The sequence below is a fragment of the Manis javanica genome, chromosome 6 (genome assembly GCF_040802235.1).
Source record: "Manis javanica isolate MJ-LG chromosome 6, MJ_LKY, whole genome shotgun sequence".
Lineage (NCBI taxonomy): Eukaryota > Metazoa > Chordata > Mammalia > Pholidota > Manidae > Manis > Manis javanica.
Genome location: NC_133161.1, coordinates 55,608,030 through 55,630,003, shown reverse-complemented (window position 1 = coordinate 55,630,003; position 21,974 = coordinate 55,608,030). Strand labels below are relative to the sequence as shown.

The following is a 21,974-nucleotide window of genomic DNA, read 5'->3' as shown; positions in this document are numbered from 1 at the left end:
GAATATGATATGATCAAGATGATAATGTTTTAAAAGTTTAAATTTCTTTAGAGTTTTATGAGCAAAAGTAAAGGCTAAAGTACTGAGGATAGTCTTTGTGGAAAAAAACAGGTTCACAATATATCCTAAACAATGTTAAGTAGAGAAGAGAGAAGCAGAAAAGACAAGGTCAAGAGTGAACATCTTAAGGTGGAGAATTTATTGTACACAGCAATGCAACTTTTGCTAGATAGGATAGTGCTAGGTCATGGAAGCCCAGTTTTCAGGAACTCAGGAGCCTGGTATAAGAAGAGGAACAAAGGAATCAGCTCAATGCATTTGTATATTTAAGATTAACATGAAGCAATAAGAGCTTTAGAAAGATAGGTCTGGGTTAATATATACAGAGCTGAATAAAACCAGAGAATGGAAAGCAGAGAGCTTAGCTAGGTAGGTTTTATAAAAATTAATATTCAGAGATCTTCTAAATATATCCAAGTTGGTACAGTTAGTAAACAACAGAGGTGGAATTCTAATTCTAATTTGTATGACACCAAAACAGGTGGGCATTAGCGTAGCACTGTAGGTTTCACTAGAGATATGAAGAATGATACAACTAATTAATGTAAAAATGTCACAGAAGGCAATTCCTTCCAGCTTGAGAGGAAAGTTGATGAATTAAGTTTTCATTATAGTGATGAAAGATGAGAATAAGACATATAAAGTAAAATTAAACTGACTGAAAGTTCAGAATTGGAGTTTTCTTTGAGTTACCTACACAGAAAACTTAAGAAGGTTTGGGAGTTTCTGAGCCCTTCTGAAGAGAAAACTGTGTGTGTGTGTGTGTGTGTGTGTGTGTGTGTGTGTGTGTGTGTGTGTGTGTGTGTGTGTGTGTGTGTGTGAGAGAGAGAGAGAGAGAGAGAGAGAGAGAGAGAGAGAGAGAGAACGGCAGAGAGGGAGGGAGAGTATGAATATAAATGTTTAGAAAAGTAGAGAAATGAGAAGTCTCAGGGAGGACTCCAGAGTAGGAAAGAAGATGAGGAGGAGAATTCAGTGATGAAGAATGTGCTACAAAAGATAAGAGAAATCAGATTTTGGCTATTTCTAAGATAGGTATTAGAAATATCATGCTATTTTTCACTTGTTTAAAAATAAGTAAATTGTATACTCCAGAGGTGGTGCAGGTAAATCCTAGAGACAAATGACATGAGATCCAGGAAAACATTTTGAGAGGGGGATGGAGATGCTGCCACCTGAGGGAGGACCATGACTGTTAGGTCTCTTCTCTCTCTTAAGGGCAGATTCTAAGAGGAGAATGTAAAAGAAAATAGTCAGGAAGTTTATGTTTACAGTGAATTTTGTTTAAGAGACTAAGGAAGAGGCTTTTATTTAAAGATAAAGTGAAAGAACAGAGCTCCCAGCTCACTCCAGGAGGGGACAAGAGAGTCCCTGAAGTTTTAAGTTTTAAAAAATTGTACTATATTGAAAATTTGGGTTGATTAGAAGGATTTTTGAAACTTTTTGACAGAAATTGTATTAAAATATGTGGCTAAAAAGCTGTATATGCTTAATTTATTCTTAGAAGGAAATTAAAGAGTAAGGGCTGAATAGAAGTTTAGAGATTGAGGTGGGTGACCAGTGAGACAGCTTCCTCTGACACAGTTTAGTCTGCTTTTCTGCTGCTTCACAGAGTAAAGATTGCAAAGGATGAAAATTTGGGGAATATCAGTTCTTAAGTTTTGTCATTCTCAGAGTTTCATTAACAATCTTCCAATTTCAGCTGATCCAAACAGAGAGTTTTTAAAGGTGCACCTTTCAATTTTACTGAATAAGATGAGAGAGAGGGAAATGGGAGCAAGCTTTTATTCAGCATTAACTCTGGGCCAGAAATTGCAATCACTCTGAGCACATAGAACTGAGTAACAGATCATCTTTGCTTTCAAGGAACTTAGCGTCTGTTTGTAAGAAACTTTGTTCAATTATACCCCCAGTACCAGTATCTTCTAAGTCTTCCAATTAACAAACCCCTCCGTTAACGTTTTCAACCCTCAGTATTGATCCCTTTCCTAAAAAAACTAGTTAAAAAGAAACAAAAATCCCTTTAAATTATTCTAGTTTTTTTATCTTCCCTTTATTGAAAAACTTGAGCCCATTCTATTATCACCTATGCGATTAAGTTCAGAATAACATTTATTGAGCATTTATCCTACATTAATTATTCTGCTAGGTTATGATGTTATAGAAATGTGTACTATCTGACTCGGCTGTTTTTTCTCATCTTTATCAGCATTCTCAAAGGACACCTTAGACTTACAAATCTCCAAATCAGTGGATTTTCTCAGGTTTTTTTGATCTTCTGCTATCACTTGTGGTTTTGACCCCATTGACCAACAACACTTCCTCCTCTGACTTTTAACTTTATCTGTTGCATTTTCATTCTTCTGTTTCCCGTTTCTATTTCCATTACTGAATCCTTTACATCTGTAGCCCATAAAATATGGGATTTGTCAAGTTCAGTTGTCTCTGCTCTGCATGTTGTTCCATTGTTTCATTTCCCATGTTTTAATTATTTTCACCATTTTAAAGGCTTTAATTCTTGTTCTTATTCCTTCTAATCAATAAGTATCTCAGATGGTAGGGTTTAACCTAGCTTTCCTTGTTCATACAATGAACAAGACTGATCAGAACCATCTTTTCATTTTTTTTCCTCTATTTCATTTGTGGTCTAAATCCACATCTCTAATTCTCCTCCACCCTTGCATAGACTCCAAGCAGACATTTCCAAGAAGTCCTGCGGTTATTTAAACTTAACAGGTTTTGAAGTTCACCCTCCCATCTTGCACCTCAAAACTTGCTCCTCTTCCTGATGTCCTCACTTCTGCTAATAGCCCTCCCCTAATCACACAGGTTTGACCACTGGATTCCAATGGGCTCCATCATCTTTTCTCTCTTCTTGTCTAGGCCATCACCAAATGACCTTTCCCTCTACCAGGTCTTTCTCTTTTTTAAGCAGGGATCATCTTCTTAGATGTACTTTTTCTTTCCATAATACCTAGATATAACTTTGCATATAGAGCAACTGCTCGGCAAGTATTTGTTAAAAGCAATGCTTGTACTTCTTATTTAACTACTGCTAGTACTTGTTCAGAAGTGTTGAATCATAATTAAAGCCAATGAAGTGAGAATCAGAGCAACATTCTCTTTTTTTCCATCCCTCGCTCAAGTACATTTAAACCACCTGAAATAAAATAAACTGGTTTGAAAAACAATGCTGTTCTTTGAGCCCCTATATAACATAAATTCAGTGAAAATCTGTTCAAACCACAACTCTAATTAAAGGTTTTAGCTGCCAAATAATATGTCCTGGTTAAAGCCAAGTTAGCATCATGGAGTATTTCACAAATAACAGCACAACCTTTATACTTTGCTGCTGATTTTCTCATGGGAAACTCATGCAAAGGAGAGTGATACCTCCCAGTTGACTTTGACTTTTAGAAATGCAAAGCATGCTGAAATTGTACATAATTCTCTTCTAAAGAAAAGGAAATAGCATTTCAATGGTTTTCCTCAGTTCCTCAGTGTCTTATTGAGTTATGGTGGGGCACAATTATGTCTGTTAAACTGATTTACCAGATGGAAGGTAACATTTTATATTTAGCTGATTAAGTTGTAAGAGACTGGGATTGTATCTCATACCATAAAGATTATATATAAAAGCAAAAATATTTTAATTAACTGCATTTTAAAGTGGCTAATTAGAGGTTTAACCTGTTTTTGGTTTGTTTTTTTTTTTACATCCTATTTCTTATATTATACTGAAAAGGGAAATTGTTCTTTGAAATACGCCCTTATCATACCATTATTTGTTTGGATTAAAATTTAATATTTCAAATGAAATCAGTGAAGAAAAAAAATGTTTCTACTTCAGTGAGTTTTAGAAATTGCCTGCATATTGTGCCTATTTAATATATCTAAAATACTCAGCATTTTATGGTTAAGATAAATTATTGTTAGCTTACACCTTTATGTAACTTTAACAGAAAATTTTAAAGAGAAAAGCTGTATTCTGTCTTTTTTTCTCTTCTTCAGGTCTTTTACAAATATGTAACTACATTAATAAAACCTTTACCTTTAAAAGAAAATTTGGTAAAGTGGTAAATGCCCATTCTAAATTATTGTCTGGGTATTTTGCTAAATTTAAATTGTATCACTAATAGTTTTCTTTGAAATTCTACTTCTTTACCTAATTATAATACAGTAAAAATATAGCCTAGTAAAACCTGGTCTAATCAAAGCTGGTATTTCAGAATATTCAGACTTCCAAAGCAGTGTCAACCTTGGAACCCATTAGACTGCTGTATTGGTTCTTGGTGGTTCCTGTAACAAAGTAACACAAACTTAGTTGTTTAAAACAACACATATTTATTATCTTACTGTACTGGAAATCAGAAGTCCAAAATGGGCCTCACTGGGCTAAAATCAAGTTGTCAGTTGAGCTGGGTTCCTTCTGGAGTCTCTGGGGGCAGTTCCATCTCCTTGTTTTTTCTGGCTCCTGGGGGCAGCCCACATTCTTTGGTTTGTGGCCCCATTCCATCTTCAAAGCCAGCTAAGACTAGTTGAGTTTTCTCACACTGTGTTACCCTGACACCCATTCTTTTGCCCCCTTTTTCCATATTTTTATTCTAGGCCCCCCTCAATAGTCCAAGATAAACTTCTTATCTCAAATCAGCTGATTAGCAACATTAAATTCATCTGCAACCTTAATTCTTTTTTTACCCCATAAAGTAATAGTCTCAAGTTCTAGGAAGTAGGACATAGACATCTTTGGCAAGGCTGCAATATTCTGCCTACTGCAACTATTTAGTTTTCATAAGATGATGTTTTCTGTAGCATAATTCAACTTATTACCTCTTCACCATTTTATTTGACACTGGTTCAAAGCTTATTTATCCAGACAGTCATCCAGTGGATGGTGGCTAAATAGAAGGTGTTTGACTGAAGGCCTGCCTGCAGAACAGTCCTGGGATGATCTTCATGAATCCAAGGGGAAAATATTGCCTCTTACATCAGTCTGAAATAGATAATAGTGTTTCCTTATAAATATGTATTATAGAGAAAATTTGTAATGAAGATAATAAAGTAAATCTGTAAATTCCATTGAGGCTGAAGTGGATTACCAAAAACATTCCAAAACCATAAAGTTTACAAAATCAAAATTGCAAAGGAGAATCAATAACAACCTGCCCAAATGACTTGGAAAGTTTTCAAACAGGGAAAGAAGAGCAGTAAGCAGCTGGCATTTGATCTAGGTGGAGGACAACTCCTGTTAACCAGAAGTCAGCCCTGACCCTTTGTCACTGGTGCCGCTATTACATGGCAACATGGGGCTTGACGGGTTTTGAAGAGCCTAATAGACTAGTGGTTGCACCTAAAGACTTGAAATTGTATTGAAGCAGATAATAGTTCTAAGTAGAAGTAATTAAACATTTTAAAGAATGTGTATGTGACAAGAGTGATTAGTAACCCCTTTAAACTAAGCTGAATAATGCCATTCCCAAGAGACTAATGAGATCACCTTCTACATAGTAACCTCATCCAGAAATCCAGAAATCTGGGAAGCACACTTTGCAACTGTCACACATCAAGTATCAACTTCTGTCTGCTTCCTCTTCAACCTCCTCTTCCTCGTCATGCCTTCTGTTGTAGCTCAATGCCCATTTAGTTCAGTCCCCATCCCAGTTATTAACCATCTTCTGATTCCAGCATACCCCTCTCTACTCAATTTTCTCTCTTTTAAATTTTCAAATCTAGTCTTCCTACCCTCCTACTTAAGAACCCTTTCTTAGTCTTCTTTCATTACAGGGCTGAAGTTCTTCCATAGCACCACAAACTCTCTCCTCTGTCCCACACTCCCTGCCTCCACCACCTCATACTCCTGTTCTCCAGCAATACTGAACTTGCAATTCCATGAACAAGTCCTTCTATTTCACTCACACAAGCCATTCAGGTGACTCTTGCTCACCCTAAAGTGTATGCTTGAATAGCTATACTCATCTTTAAATGCTCAGCTGATGCAGATTTCTCCTCTGTTAAGCTTTACTTAGTGCCCTCCCACAACCCACCAGGCTACCCTAGATACTCACTACATACTTTATGCCAAATTATATGCCCAAATATGCCTGGGCTTACTCTGTGCATACATGTATGTATTAAAATTCTCTGCTTAGCTGAAGTCCTTGAAGAGAATATCAATGGCTTGTTTGGTATTGTATCACCGGCATCTTCAGAAAGCTCAAATAGGTACTGAAATAACTTTCTCTTACCTCAATAAGTAAATATATAGAATGAAATAGGAGTTAGAATACATCTGTTTAGGTATTTAAAAATATAAAAAGGTTCTCTATGAAAGAATTTTTTAAATTTAATTTACAGTAGTATTTTGTGGGAAAGAGATTGAATGACTGTTTTTGGATGGCTATAAACTGGACAAGTCAGAAGAAAACAAAGGAAACATAAAATAACAAGCCAGAGAAAGATTTAATAGTTTTATGGGAATCAACTGAAAATTATTAAATAAACATCAGAGGCAAACAGTTGAAAACTCACTGAAAGGAAAGTAAGTTTTATGGCATTTAAAATTAGGCAGTGTGTATCATTCTATTCAATACTTATGAACTCTTTAAAGTCAGTCAGGAGGCTGGATATTACCATCCACCCTCCTGACTGACTTTAAAGAGTCAGTCTGACTTTGCAGATAATGTTATTGAGGCACAGAAACATTGAATAATACTCTACCCAAATAACACAGCTAGTGGCAAAGTCAAGACTGAAAAGTGCTTCCAGACTCATGAATGTAACCAGGTGCGGTTCATACTAAGAGCACAAGTAAGTTCAATAAAATACAATGAACATTAGATTTATGCTGATACCCAGGGAGTTAATCAGGCAATAGGTATTAATTTTCTACACCATGCAATCCTGACTATGTGGCTGTTTTCTGGGAGGAGCTTCATGCTCTCCCAGCCTTTGTCCCTATCAAATACTGGGCTGCCCCTGTGCACATCTTACCCACTAAGAAGGTCTTACCATGTCTTGAAATCAGTTCACTAGTGGCTCTCACAAACTGTCTGGGTAAAAGGTTATACACACACAAATAAAACTACTTTTCATGGCATTTCTTTTTAAAGGAGTATATAAAAGATATATCTAATAGAGGAGGTAAATAAAACTGTAAAGAACATGGTATTTTTTTTCATGTGTAGTCAAGAATTAGTTCATTACTGAAAGAATAGTAGAGTTGAGTAATTAGAATTTTTGTAAGTTTAGCATTTTAGGACTAAAGAGGACTTTTAGAAAAAAAGATTTACATATGTTTGGAAATTCAGAATCTCCCAAAAGTATTACATTATTTAAACTGTGAAATACTAGTTCAGAAGTAAGACTTGATTATAAACATTTAGGCTTTGAGTTAAAGAAAATTATTTTAGAAACTGGGATGAAGAGGACTGAAACATGCTGCTAATCTAGTTTGTTTTATTGAAGTGATAATTCCAAATTTTTCTATATTTTCAAAATATGTATTTTCAAATTTTATCTTTACTTAGGTAAATAAAACATATTGTATTTGGAAAATTAAGGCATATAAAGGAATTAGCATATGAATGTATTCAAGCCTGTGTGAAATACAGGTTTCCTTGACTCCAAAACATTCTATTTTTGATGTTTGGCAGAAAAATGAAGTTCTTTCTGCATTCCACATCTGATCCTATAAGACTTCTTGCCATAACATACAGCATCAAGAAATTCATAGAAACTAGAGAAGTTGAAGTTCAGGGTTTTCTTCTCAACAACATTTGAAACCCAGCTTTTAATGAAAAGTTTCCTTTCCTGCTTGGATATATATGCAAGCATGCATTTAATCATATAAAAGCTGCTTATTGAGACCCACCATGAGTCTATGTAGCTGCCAAGTACTGAGAATAGAGACAAAAATAATTATTACATTAACTGTTCTGAGTGCTATGTGTGATAGAGTGATTTCAGTGAAGAGAGGGTCAGAGCCATTTTGCCGTGGTTTTAGGTTAGGAAGTGGTGGTGGCCAAGTGTAAGGCCACTTAAAAAAAAAACACTTGACTTGTGAATTGAAGTATAAATGCATACAGTAGCTAATGATATCTGTATCTCAGGAGGGCTTATTTTTATTTGAATGGGAAAGACTTGAGCATGTCTATAGACTAAGAAGAAAGACAAAAGAGAGGAGTCTGCAGATACAGACTGAGTACCCTCTGTTGGTATTGCATAATTTATCTAAATTTTGTTTGATAGTTGTCAAGCTTTATCTGCCATTTAGTATCCCTTCCCCACCCTGCTAGCATATTTAATCTCCATTTTGGGTGTTTGCCAGAACCTTCCCCTAGACAAAGTTATTTCCTCTCTATAGAACCATACTTCCCTCCCACCTGTGCCTGTCCCAGTCTCTCAGCCCCCAGGATGTCCTCTCAAAGCAAATGAATCTCTGCCTTACAGACATTACACTCTGCTTATACTTCATGTGGCATTGATCACAGTTAGTCTGTTATTCATTCTTGCCAGATTCGATTATGTAAGAGAAAGAGGCTCTCTATTTGATCTCCCAAGCTGTTGTCTCAGTACTTAACTCACCCTTTTCCCATTCACTGATTCTTCACTCAATAAAAAATGAATGGGTTTATTCTATGCTGTAGACACTGTATGAGTGCTGAATAAGCAGTGATATCACTAGACATCTTCCCAGTCCTCATGGAAACTGCAACCTTGGTTCTCAATATTCTTATTCAATAGCTCTTAATTTAATTAAGCAATGGAACTAAATATAAAGTTTTAATTTTAACTATAAAAAGTGATGAAGTGTTTCATCACTTATAGTTTCTGTCCAGAATCACATTGTTTAAATGAAGTCTCTCATCTCTTAAAAATGGTAATTTGTACTTTAAATGTCATAAAAATTCAAAGAAAATAGTTATGTACTCTCCTTTTTGTCCTAGTATTTAAAAAACAGTAACAAGAACATTGAGGAGTGATTTGACATTAATTCATTCCCTCAGTAACACTGAGCGCTGAGGAAGCCAGCTGAGCACCAGGCGCTCTGGAGGAGTCACGCAGGCCAGGAAACAGCAATCAACAGAGTGCTGCCCTGAGAATGAGGAGGCTGAGTGCCCTGCCATGGGCCTCGAGCTGTAGAGGTGCCTGCTCTAGCTCATGAGAGGCATCCACAGATATGGGGGTAAATGCCTACGCACAGCTAGCAGCCCCCTGATCCTGCCTCCCAGGACCACCATGTCATTTTCCCATCTCTCCAAGCTGCTTCCCAGGGTGATACTCTTTGCCCCATCTGTCCATTGGGGTTTTTTCCCCAAATCATAGGTCATTGTTGTCATTGTTTTCATATGTGAGGAACCTAAGAATTAGATTTCCATTTATACTAATGGAAGTAAACATTCAGAAAAAAATCATATGCAGATTCACAATGATGTGTGCCACTGTGCCTTTAAAGGAGAATGTTGTAGATCACACAAATGTCCAACATTTCAAATGCTTCGATAAAATATTACACACTCACATGTAAATGTATTAATATATGTATAGCCACATAGTGTAATAAATGTATAGCAAATTATATATCTTGGAGAAAGATTCATAATAGACTTTTAAATAAAAAACGATAATTGGAATCATTTTAAAGACTATATAACTGCATGAGAAAAGACTCACAATATGTCATTAAATGAACAATATACAATCATAACTGTAATATGATTTTCATTTTCAAATACTTTTACATACAAATACAAAACAAACATTTTAGCAGGGTATAAACAATTTGTCCCATTTCTAAAAATTTCAAACATGTATGACTTACATAATCAGAAGACAATAATCGTTATTATAAAATAAACATTTTTCAGAAGATCAACTGTAAATTGAGTAACATGAGTAACACCAATATGCTTTTTTTTAAAGTTATCTTAATAAACAGATGTAGTTGATTTATTCTCAATAAGAGGATGGATACATGTTAACAATAGTATTTCTGAATGAAAAAGAATAATAATATAATTTCCCCAGGAAATTGCATTCATATATTACCACAAATGTGGCTAGTTATTAGAAGCTAAAATTCCCAAACAAATGATTTTTTAAATATTTTATATGTGAATTACGTATTGTTAAATGGTTATAATTAGAAAGAGTTAAATTAGAAATTTTGCTTCCTGATAGAAAATGTATAAAATCTGATACATAACACTAAAGATTCATATTATCCAAACCAAAAAGAGCATAAGTTGTGTTCCATTTATTGTATTATTCTGAATGTTACTTTTGAAAATAGCTCACCTTGGTCTAATTATGAAAATTTAGAGTAATCTATATATCTTTTGGATCAAACAGATTAGAGGATTTACTATGTCCTCAAAGTGTCTCTTCAAAACTGTAATTATTATTTGATTGAACATTTCACACATAGTATGGATAGTGCAGTGCAAGCCTAAAAGAAGTGACTTGGGCAGAAACTCTTCTAGGAAACCTGATCTTTTATAAGGACATTCAGAATAAAATGAACGATGATAGATCATATGCGCATGGTTCCAAGTGACAGTGTTAGAACATGGCAGCTCCTGTGGTGGCCCTGTGGGGAGCGAGAGCAGGAGAAATTCAGGAGAGAGAGGTGCTGGGTGGATAGACTCTCAGGTGCCCAGCGTAGTGGGGAAGAACAGACAGCGCTAGAGAAGGGATCTGAGGCTGGTGATGGGGGCCGGAACTTCACCTGAGGGTATAGTGCTAGATGTGCACTGCAGGTGGAATTATCGACTATCCCAAATATTCATTAGTAGAAAGACACATACCTAATACTTAATCTTGATTTATCATTAATAATTAATGCTATGATTAACCATTAGTCAAGGGAAATTTCTTTTTCTCGTAAGATCATTTCCATGGAGAATCAAATCCTTCTGTATAACACAATATGTGATATTGAATTTTTGTCTAATTTATACAGTAAAGAATATTCAAAACTTACAATTAAAAAGTGAACAGAGGCAAAATACGTATAATAGGTAATCATCCTTAGTAAATGGTAATGATTTTAATACATAGCACTAAATAGAGTAGTCAGTTTAAACAGGTAAGTAAAAGTGAGGAAAATATGTGAAGCAGTTAATAAACAAAAAGCATTTTAAATGTACAGAGTAAAAGATCAGAAAAGGACTTCTGTTAGTTTTGTTGTATGAATAGGTATCATTGCCCTAGGCAAAGGGAATAAACTGGATATAGCCCTCTATCCCACTATGTACCTTTTTATTTTATTTTGTTACTATAAATTTCTTAGTCATATGTGGACTACATTACTAACATTTATTAACATTTATCTATTGAACAACATTTTCTTGTGACAACTTGCCAGTTGAATTATGAACCTTATTACACTCCTTTTATTTCCCACCATGATGTACTATAAGCATTGTTACTGCTCTGTAATAGTTGATAAAATGATTCATGGAGATCAAACAACTCACCCAGCATCACAGATAGTACATGAGAAAGTTATCATTGAAATCTAAGGCTGGTCTGTGTGTCAGAGACCCGTTTGATACCATGTCTGATTATGTGTGAAAATGAAACCTCCACACTCACATAAACATGCACACAAGCTAATCTGTTAGTGAAATGACAAGTCTGGACTTTGTCACTGTGCCTTGGAATCCTCATTTATTAACCTGTGCACCTAACTTTACTACTTCTTTCCCATTGTTTATTCTCCTACCCTGTCACATGGAAGTTCATTCTATACTGTAAAGATCAGTATGAGAAGAAAGATTTGAACTATACTTAGCTCATGAAGCATTCATCACATATTTTCTGTTTCTTTTATTCAGGTTCTTTTATGTGAAAAGAGAAAAAAGTTTTAGTTTTGTCCCCTTTATTTTAATATTGATCTCATGTAAATAATGATAATCAATTTTTCATGAAAAGTAGCTGGGCAGACAAATGCATTCAGATGGGCACAGACACTAAAACCTTGCCTTCCATTTCTACAGTTAATTGAGATGTACAGAGTGATGGGTGTGGTGTAAAAATAGAAAGGCAATTAGTGCAACTAGGCATAAAATACATTCAAATACAAGCAGAAGGTCTCCCCAGTTAGTGAACTCTTTTTGGGCTCTTGAGGATTTGCATTCCATTTGTAAGTCACTGGAATGGAAATCTTCATCCTTTCGGGAGACCAGAGCATTAAAAATGGAATTCACTCTAACTTCAAACTGAGTCAACACAATAAGTCATTAATTCTACTGCTTGGGTATATATATCATGCTAAGCTTTAGTGTGTGGGCTTCTGAAATGTTAGGAGTGAGTTTATAGAGCATTATAAGAATTAAATGGGTATCTATCATTCCAACCTTTCTCTTTCATCACTGAGATACTAACATCTCTGTTGACTCAAAACCGGTATTGAAATACAGGCAAAAATTTTTGCTATAAATAATGGGTATGGACCTATACTTAGAGAAGTTGTATATTGTACCTGTTGATATGTGTAACACTTTATGGAATATCAGTGGTTCCTAGTTTTTAAAAAGCTAAATTCTTGATAAAGATAAAAATATCACAATGCCTCAAATATTATCCTTCCCCAAATTAAGAACTATATCTTTTTGCATATCTCCATAACCAATAGAAGTTGATCAGTGTTGCTTTCTCTGGAAATACCAATGGTATTAAATATGCCTTAAAATATATGTCTAAATATAAAATACATTGAAATATTAAATATTTTCAAGCTACCTACAGCACTTCCTGATTTCTGGTACTCTTTCCTTTGCCCCCTTACTTTCGTAATCTCTTTGAGAATCTCTGACAGGTATTACCTCCTTTGATCATCCCAGTGGAGTACAGATATTAATAACTGCCACTTGCTGATTGCTTACCCCAGAGTTTCTCACAGTGCTCTGTTGGTATTTGGGTCCAGATAATTGGGAGGGCTGCAAGGTGTTGCAAGGTGTTTAGCAGTATCCCTGACTTCTACCCATTAGATTCTACAAGCACCTCACCATACTGACAAACAAAAATATTTCTAGACATTGCCAGTTGTCCCTTGGCATCAAAATCTTTCCAGGTTGAGAACCACTGTTTGTCTTCTACAAGACATTTCATTTGATTCCACAATAACTTTGCAAAATATGCAGGACTGAGTTTATCAGTCTTGGCAGGGAACAAAATCTACACAATACGGGTCGTAGACTTTTTGAAAGGACTGCTTACAACCACTTAGGGATGTTGAAGCACCCAGAAAGTAGCAATGGTGAGAAGCCATTCACACCCCTACGGCTGAAGAAGCAAGGAGAGGATATAATGTTTCTGAAGTGCTAGGAAAGCTGAAACCATGGAGCAGAGGCACCCAGAAGCAGATGAAATGAAGAAGAGACAAGCTGTAGCAGAGAGAACATAGAGTATTCTGACCTCTCCCTGCTCAGTCTTTTGTGATCATTAGCCAGTCCTACTGGTAGATTGAGCCCGATTGAAATCCAACCAGCAAAGGACTGGAATGATGCAAGCCCAGGATTCAGCCCCATGGGGTTGGAGAAAGAAAGAAAATGGAATCTCTTGGGACAAATGGAGGAAAAAAAAATACTACCCCAATTTTAACAGGGGAAACAGGTTTAAAGATAAAAAGTAATTCACCCAAAGCCAAATAGCTAATGTGCAGACCAGGTATTTAAATGCACATCTACTTTGCCCTGAGCACTACAATCACCATGGCTGATTTGCATGGATCAACTGACATTCAATGAAAATATGAATTAGTCAAGGTTATTGATTTTAGTAGTTGATAGGTGCAAGACCAGAACCCTTTTCATTCCCATTCTGGCATTCCTTTTTTTTTTTTTATTTTTATGTTGACCATTGTAAGATATTTAAGAGCCATTCTCAGATAAACATAGGAATGAAACTATCTGCCAACCTGAAAAGTCATTTTTTCTGAAAAGCTTACAGAATTCTAGGTTTCATGTAGAATGTTTAAATGGCATATGCTGTTTTTCCAAGCTGTTGGCACATTTTTGTCTTGATTGCAGAAACTCAGCCCCAGGTGGTACAACGCGTTAAGAGAAGGAGGAGGACTGGACTAAAATCAGGAGACTCAGGGCCCAATCCTGGCTCTGTCATTCCTAGCTTTGCAACCCTAGTAACATTAACAAAAATTCCATAAACTGTTCTTACCTTTTGCATTCACCCAGATCTTCACAATTATTCTCAGGCATCAAAGCACATGGCCACACTGTAATATAGGGAAGGTGTTATATTTTGAGTTTTGCAAATAAATAGTCAGTCTCAGAAAGCACTAGAGTCACATTGAAAATGCCAGAGCTGGAAAGCAGTGTCATGTGGTCTCAGCTCCACATCTTGCCACTAAAAACATACTGCCTTTTCTACTCTACCTTTGGAAGTAATTAGTCAATTGATTTACTCCCTCTGAACAGCCATACTTAGCATTTAATCCATTGGATTTTATCATAAAGTTACAGCTAGATCAAAGTCTGAGAATCTGTCATTATTGTCCTGGTTTATAAACAAGGCTAGAGTGGATACCAATATAGTTAGTGCATAGGGATTCCTCATTTTTTCCTTTCTAGGTTTCAGATGAATGTTTATTAACCTTGAGCTTCTCAGGGATGAACTGATGTTAAAGGAATTTTAAAATAAATATATAAAGGGAAACAAATCTAAGTAAATTAATACAGTCCTATTTCTTCTCTTTAATCCTGGGTGAATTGGATGTTAGTTATTCAGATTCAGACTTCTCCACTAAGCTAAAATAGTTTGACACTCTTGGAAGGCCTGGCAAGAACCTTATTCCTTTCCTCCAAACTGTTTATATTCTTTACCTTAAGGTGGAGGCCCAGGAAGTAATGCATTTCAGGTCTGTAGTCTCTGACCTTCTTGTTCTCAGTCCTAATCTCTGTCACCCCCACACCCCATTTTCTACTATTACTATATTTCTAGGCCCCCATTTTCAATATTTTCGGGCATAAAATTTTTTAAATTAGCAAAATTAACTTTTTTTGGTAACTGAATATTTCTTCCAAATTCCTATTTCACCTGCAAGGTTCCCCAGAAACTTAGAATACAAGGGCTCTCAGTCCAAGGTAAAGCTGCAGAGAAGGGAAAGAAGAAAAGAAAAAGAGAAAATTAAAGCATAAATACTTGAAATCTAAAAGCAAAAAAACAAAACAAAAAACAAAGAAAACATTTTTAATTCTACTTTTGATATCCTTTGTTTCTGGCAAAAATATAAAAAGCTTTGGAAGAAAATGTTTTCACTGGTCAAAAATTCTAGCTACATCTAACACTGTGTCCAATACTTATGATGAATCATGCTTTGAAAAAACAGTCTTAAAATTCATAGGCTTTTCATACAAAAGAAAAGGTAGAGGAGCAGTATTTTTAGTATTTAGAAGAATAAATTGGAGGTAGGCTACTTAGGTAAAGATTGTGGCTTCATCCCTTTTTACCTGTGTGACCTTGGGCAAGTTACTTACCATCTCTGTGAATATGTTGTTGGTTACCTCATTGATATAATCCAGGTATAAATAAAATCTATTCCATATAGATTTTTCATGGCTAAACAAGTTAATGTTGATAAAGCATTTGTCACAGTAGTAAAACATGGAAATAACTATATAGATGTCAGTTGTCATCAGGAACATCCTTTTTTTCATTATCTTCATCAACATCACCACCACCACCACTACCATCATCCTACTACACAGACTCAATCTAATGTTACCATTCCTCTAAAGCATAATTACTTAAAAACCTAATAAATAATGACTAATTATGTAGCATCACTATTTAGAACAGCTTAACCAAAGTAGTAACATATTTATGAATAACACACATTTGTATTTTGGAACATATAACCAACCTGGAACTTCCACCTCCAAGACTGGGCCACCCTTCCTTTCCAGTTGATTTTATAGTCAGTGTATAGAAAGTTTTATTCATAGTGATACTCCTTGATTTGCTATTATCCAAATGAGTATAATTTCTCAGGATTTCAACTTAGAAAGTTTTGACAAAGAAATATTTCAGGAGTAAGAATTAGACATAAATTTTATGCTACAGTGGTATCTTCCTGTTACCAGAAGTCAGGCCAGAGTCTCTAAAACACATCAGGGTACTGTTTTTGTGGTTATTGAGTTTCACCCTTGAGAGAATTAAAAGGGCAGACAATGAACTATAATAAATCTTACTCTGACCGAAACAAGTGATTAAACTTCCCATTAAAAATCCCAACCTGGCTAGATAAAATAAGTAGAAAACTTATATTTGCCGTTTTTTTATTCACAAGAGCAATTGGCTCTCTATTTTTTAATTTCTATCTATTTTCTTTGTCTCAATCCCCAGCTTCTGAGCCCAACTTGAAGGTGCGGTCCAGGTTAAAACAGAAAGTGGCAGAGAGGAGAAGCAGCCCCTTACTCAGGCGGAAGGATGGAAATGTTGTCACTTCATTCAAGAAGCGAATGTTTGAGGTGACAGGTAATTGAGGACTGGGTAGACATACACTAAAAAATGCTGGTAGTAGGAATGAAAAAAAATAGTTTAGAATAAATATGCCTGTTGCATATTACAAGTTATTTTGAGGAGAAACATTTCTTGAAAGGAAGTTACATTGAAAACTCACAAGTAGTTCAGTAAACCTTGCCATGCATTCACTGTCTTAAACAGGAAATGAATGAAAAACAGAACTATGTGTCAATCTAGGTATAACTAGGGAATGCCAAAGCTCACCTTCATTTTTTCAGAAACAGGCAGTCCATTTTGGGAATGCCAACCAGGAGAATGTAACTTTTAATGAAATTTGATCAGAAATGAGCCGAGGGAGGTCCAAGAAGAACACTTCCCCCATACTCAGACATTAATGTACAAAATACATCTGGGAAAATTAAACTATGTGGAACAGCAAAACCTTGACTTTTCAACAAATTTACAGAACTCATAAATGACTTTATGTGTTTACTAGTGAACTGGGACTTAAATGGCAGGAGAGGGATATATTGCTTTTTATGAAGGAAAAGAAACTGTCATTTTCACTAGTCTCAAATGGAAGAGTTCTTGTTATTTTAGCTGCCTAGTTAGTAGTGGGGTGAACAGGTTAGGAAATTCAACCTGATGTCTTACAAAGCCCCCTAGTCCCAATTGTACCTGGTCTGAAATTAGAGAAGACCTAGGAATACAAGAACCAAAGAGGCTAGCCAAAATAATAATACTGACTACTGTTTATTGAGTATCTAACTTAGAGCTATGCATTAGATGTGGTCATTTCTTTTGGTTGCATCAATAAAGAGGTGGTAATTTGCAATCATTGTTCTCCATTCTCAGGGAAACTCGTGCTTATACTAATGCAGTCCGTTGATATTATTTCTCCAAGATCAGATCTTATCCTAAGCAAGTTTTAAAAAACTATTGTTTTTCTGTATCTCTTTAGGCCATGAGAGCACCGAGGTTGGGGAGACAATATGGAGAAGATTGTGGAGGCAGAGGCAGAAAAGTACAGAAGCTAATGCAACTTAGTAGTTTGACAGGTTATTTAGGAGAAAAAAAATGTTTAGTCTCCTGTTCAGTTCGGACAGATTAATGTGTTTATACGAAGAAAAGCATTAGTGGGAAAATTTTTCCTTGAGGGATAAGAAATATTAAGCAAATAAGTAAAAATTATTTTGCTGGAGTTTATGTTTATTTTCCAGTATCAAATATAATCACTAACTTAGACCAGTTGAATTCTAAATTCAAAGTTACAGACTTTGTTTTCAAGAAATATATTTGTACTTAAGTAGAAACCTGAAGTTTTCATAATAGAGGTTGATGGAGATGGGGGTTGGGGAGTGAATGTCTTTTAATGAATGTAAAGAGTAATGAACATATCAGTTGTCTAATATAAATATATACAGGTGATATGTCAGATAGGAAAGAGTAGGCTCCCTGGTAAAAGAAAACTTGAAAAAAAAATAGAATACCATATACAATCTTTTTTTTTACCTCATCTTACCATCTAAGGGAATATATATTTATCCCAACATTTTTTTTCTATTTTCCTAGTAATCTCTTATCTTGATCTTTCTCTACAGTCACTTTTTCTTTGTTACCAGATGACAGTGGAATTCAGCTCAATATGTATATGAGTAATGAGTAATTCTCATTTATAGAAGTTACGATTTGCTAGAGCTTTACTTAAGTTTCTTTACTTTTGAAATATCACATTTTTTTCTTCATGATTTTGAGAGGTAGTGACCCCCTTTTTCATCTGAGGAGATGTGTATTCAAAGGGACTCTTGTGCCTTTATTAGACACACATTTCTCAAGTCCCTCAGTGAGCTGGGACTTGGCACTTTGATAGATACTTTGAGTGGGTGTGTTGCACTTGTTCCCAGTGTCTTTGGCGGATCTGAAATACTGGCCACGCAGCATTCTTCACCTGTACTCCTTCCTCTTGCTCTGCAGCTTTCATGCAGTTGGGATGAGCTCTAATTGGGTCTTAACATTAATTATTTTTGTTAAATAAAAACCATCACAGCATCACAGCAGTTAAATTGCAATTGCTTGTTCTTCTCTCCTCTCTTGCTCTCTCCTCTCTTCCATATGCTTTTTCCAAACCCAGGCCATCTCTGGCCTCCCAGTAGTTGTCATGAGAACCACCTGTCACTTTTTCAAATTCCAGGGTTTTCTCTCCCTCTCTCCAACAACACCATGTTGTTTCAAAATTCTAAGCCTTGGCCCATCCCTGTGCCCACACCCCAGTGCCTTTTCCTCTACTCTCTCCTTCTTCATTGCCCCATTTCTTGAACTCCTCTCCTTTAAGCCCCAGTTGCTATACCATTCCTTAACTGAGATTTTCTGTATTCCCAGAAAATCAGTTGCTACCTCCTCTCCAGACTCTACACCGTGTGATGTTGAGAATCCTATTACAGAATTTGTTGCCTTACATTCTTGTGCTTATCACAGTGATTTCTACATAAGGAAATACTTCTGTCTGAATATCACATAAAATGACATAAATAATATAATTTTAAATTGACAAGATGGAATGTTTAAGAAAATAGATTTTTTTCAAGACAGGATATGGAAATGCGACATTAACAAGAAGTGAGTTTTGAGTTACACAGGAAAGACAAGACTCAAGAGGGGAGGGCTCCTGGAAGAATTTTTCAAATGTGCATTTTCCTCATTAAAAGAAAAGTAAATGAGAAAGAGGTGAAGATAAACAGTAGATTAATAGAAATGTACACAAGATATATAGACAGACATGCAGTAAGCAAGAGGTGTTTAAGAACTTTATGGTATCAATGACTCAATGAAATCCCATAGTAAGTAGGAGATAGCAACACAATTTTGTCACCAATCTCAAGTTCTTTCCATCAGTGCTGGATTTCTGAGTTGGGAAATATTCATAATAGAAAGTTGAAAGATACAGGTGTATGACAATCAAATATTGCCTGCAAATTGAGAGTTCTGTTTACTGGGGTACAGAGGGTACATGAGCCAGACTTTGAGCTTAGAGTTGGAATAGGACATGCGTTGAATGGGCAGAGGAAATGAAGTATAAAAATGATGAAATGGGAAAGCAGCACTGGACAAAGGATAGGCAATTTAAATTTGACTGAATGAAGAGTACAGAAAAGGCAGTAGTAAGAAATAATGTTAGGCTCCATTTCAGAGTAGAGGAACGTGGTAAAAGCTGTCTCACTATAATCCATCTGGAAATGTTTAGAAGAAAATTTTGAGAGACCACTTTAGCAACTCAGAAATATGAGGAGCCTCTTTCTATAGTCCATGAGAGGATAATAAGGGCTTAGGGATTAAACTGAAATGATCATAGTCAGAAGTAGATGAGAGAGAGCATAAAGAATGAAATGAAATGACCTAGTAACTGGTTAGACTTGGGGTAAAGAAGGGAGTGAGCATGACTCTATGGGTGGTGATAAACAGAGATAGTAGGCACACGTAGTAACACTGAATTTTATAGTCACGTAAAGGGAATTTAAAATGTCTGGCATTCCGAAGAGACTCAGGCTAGAATTTATGAGAGGCAAAGGCAAGAAAGAGAACTTTCATGAGAGTGTTCTGGAGTGTTGTACCTAAAAATGATAATTGATGCCACAATATTGAGTGACTTGGACAAGGGAAAGAGAAAATGGGTGCTGACACAAACTTAAGTGAATGTCTATGTTTAGGAATTGGTTGAAGGAGAAGTCGGAGATAGAAAGATAAACATAGAGATGGGAAATATTACTATAGAAAGGATAAGGAGAATAATAACTATTTTGTTAAAAGCCTTTCAATTGGAAGAGTTTTGAGAGAACAGTTGCAGTCAATAGTGAGTAAGCCAGATCGCCAGGTCTTGAAGGAATGAGTAGACATTGTGAGAGCACAGTACTTGTCACACATTATTAGCATCCTTGCAGACCAGAGGAGCAATTCAGGTGGGAAAAGAAGACCTGGAGATCCAAAATAATTGATGGAGCACAATCCTAAAACAAGTGTAAGTGATTGGGATCATGGATAGAGTGAAAGTCCTAGCAGTGGAGAGGGAGATCTTTACCTTTGCAGTGGGAAAGTAGAGTTTGAATGGCAAAGTCACGAGATGAGAAGTCACTGATGGAAATCTTCTCAGAAGCCACTTATTTTACTGTGTTAATTCCTTCATGAATTGAAACACATGTGAATTTTCTACCTGAAGGTGAAAGAAATAAGTTAAATAATCTGTATTGTTGTTACTTAACATTTGTTAAAGTGTTATGTTTGTATTTGAAATTTAACATAGGAAAATCAGGCAACTTCTCCTCTAACGGGAAATAAGTTGGGCAGAGTTCAGGTTCATTGTTGTTGTCCAAGGCCATCAATGCAGTGCTGAGATTTTACATTGTATTCTTTTCATACAGCTTGGACTAAGACGTGTTATACTAATGTAGAGCCTTAATAAATTAAAGAGCAATTTAAAACACAGCATATGAGCAATTTTTTTCTCACACAACAGAAACAACTTCAGGCCTCACGTGTTGATGGCATGGTTTTATGAACTATGCAAGTCCATTATCTCTATTAACTGTTTTTTTTATGGTAGCACAAGAATTTCTTTATTTTTTTCCTCATCAAAAGATTCTGTAATCCTCTCTGACTGGATTTCTTTGCTTCTCTAGAAACTATTGAATACTATGTGGTATTTTTAGCAGTCAAAACAAAGGGAAAAAAGTGGTATGAAAATTCAGATATGTTCCAAAAATTGTCACAGTTCTTTTCATTTAGCAAAAGGGTGCTTGTCATTCACATCGGGGAAAAAGACAATGTTCAAAGCTGTACATTACTTAAAGTATAACTAAAGTTCATCTGTGTATGTTTTTCATGAGTATATTTGTACTGCACAATGTTTTCCAGAATCCTCAGTCAGTAGCAGCTCTCCAGGATCTGGTCCCAGTTCACCAAACAACGGGCCAACTGGAAATGCTACTGAAAATGAGACTTCAGTTTTGCCACCCACTCCTCATGCTGAGGTAAGACTGTTACTCTTTTAGTTCTTCTAAAAACTTGATCCCTGATTAGCCCCCTAAAACACAGAGGTATTTCTGAATTGAAGTTTAAAGCCACCTCTTTTTAGTAACTACCAATTAACTGAAATTCTTAATTTTTCTTTTTTGTCAGGGCAATGCCTTCTTCCCATGCATTACCCTATGCAGGGGAAGCTGGTGAAATAAATTTTCATATGTAACTGGAATGTGCTTCTTCCTTGCATTTTATACAGTCAGCTGAAAGGGACTGATCAAATTTCTGATTCCTGAATCACCTGTATCGCTTTCCTGATATCAGATGTCTGTGACTGTCAGACATCTACTAAAACAATTCTACTTCTGGGAATTCACTTCACTGGTTGCTGAGTCAACCCAGTTGATTTTTGACAGTGTGAC

At 35.8% G+C, this 21,974-nt stretch overlaps 1 protein-coding gene and 1 long non-coding RNA gene across 11 annotated transcripts in view; one reads left to right on the top strand and one right to left on the bottom strand.

Moving 5' to 3' along the window:
- Positions 1-21,974, top strand: part of HDAC9 (histone deacetylase 9) — a 938,800-nt gene that overhangs the window by 519,059 nt on the left and 397,767 nt on the right. For 5 of the 9 annotated variants that reach the window (XM_073238726.1, XM_073238727.1, XM_073238728.1 and 2 more), the window contains exons 9-10: positions 16,423-16,554; positions 21,448-21,563. In XM_073238726.1, the coding sequence (XP_073094827.1) occupies positions 16,423-16,554; positions 21,448-21,563 (248 nt within the window). The remainder of the gene's footprint in view (positions 1-16,422; positions 16,555-21,447; positions 21,564-21,974) is intronic. The other 4 variants (XM_073238732.1, XM_073238734.1, XM_073238733.1 and 1 more) reach the window with 1 other exon arrangement.
- LOC108393745 (uncharacterized) overlaps positions 4,044-21,974 on the bottom strand; it is a 40,876-nt gene continuing 22,945 nt past the window's right edge. The window contains exons 2-4 of one of the 2 annotated variants that reach the window (XR_001852308.3): positions 15,115-15,167; positions 14,236-14,293; positions 4,044-5,050 (exon numbers count right to left, since the gene is read on the bottom strand). This is a non-coding gene — a long non-coding RNA (uncharacterized lncRNA). Of the gene's footprint in view, positions 5,051-14,235; positions 15,168-21,974 lie in introns of both variants that reach the window. The other variant, XR_012132263.1, reaches the window with a different exon arrangement.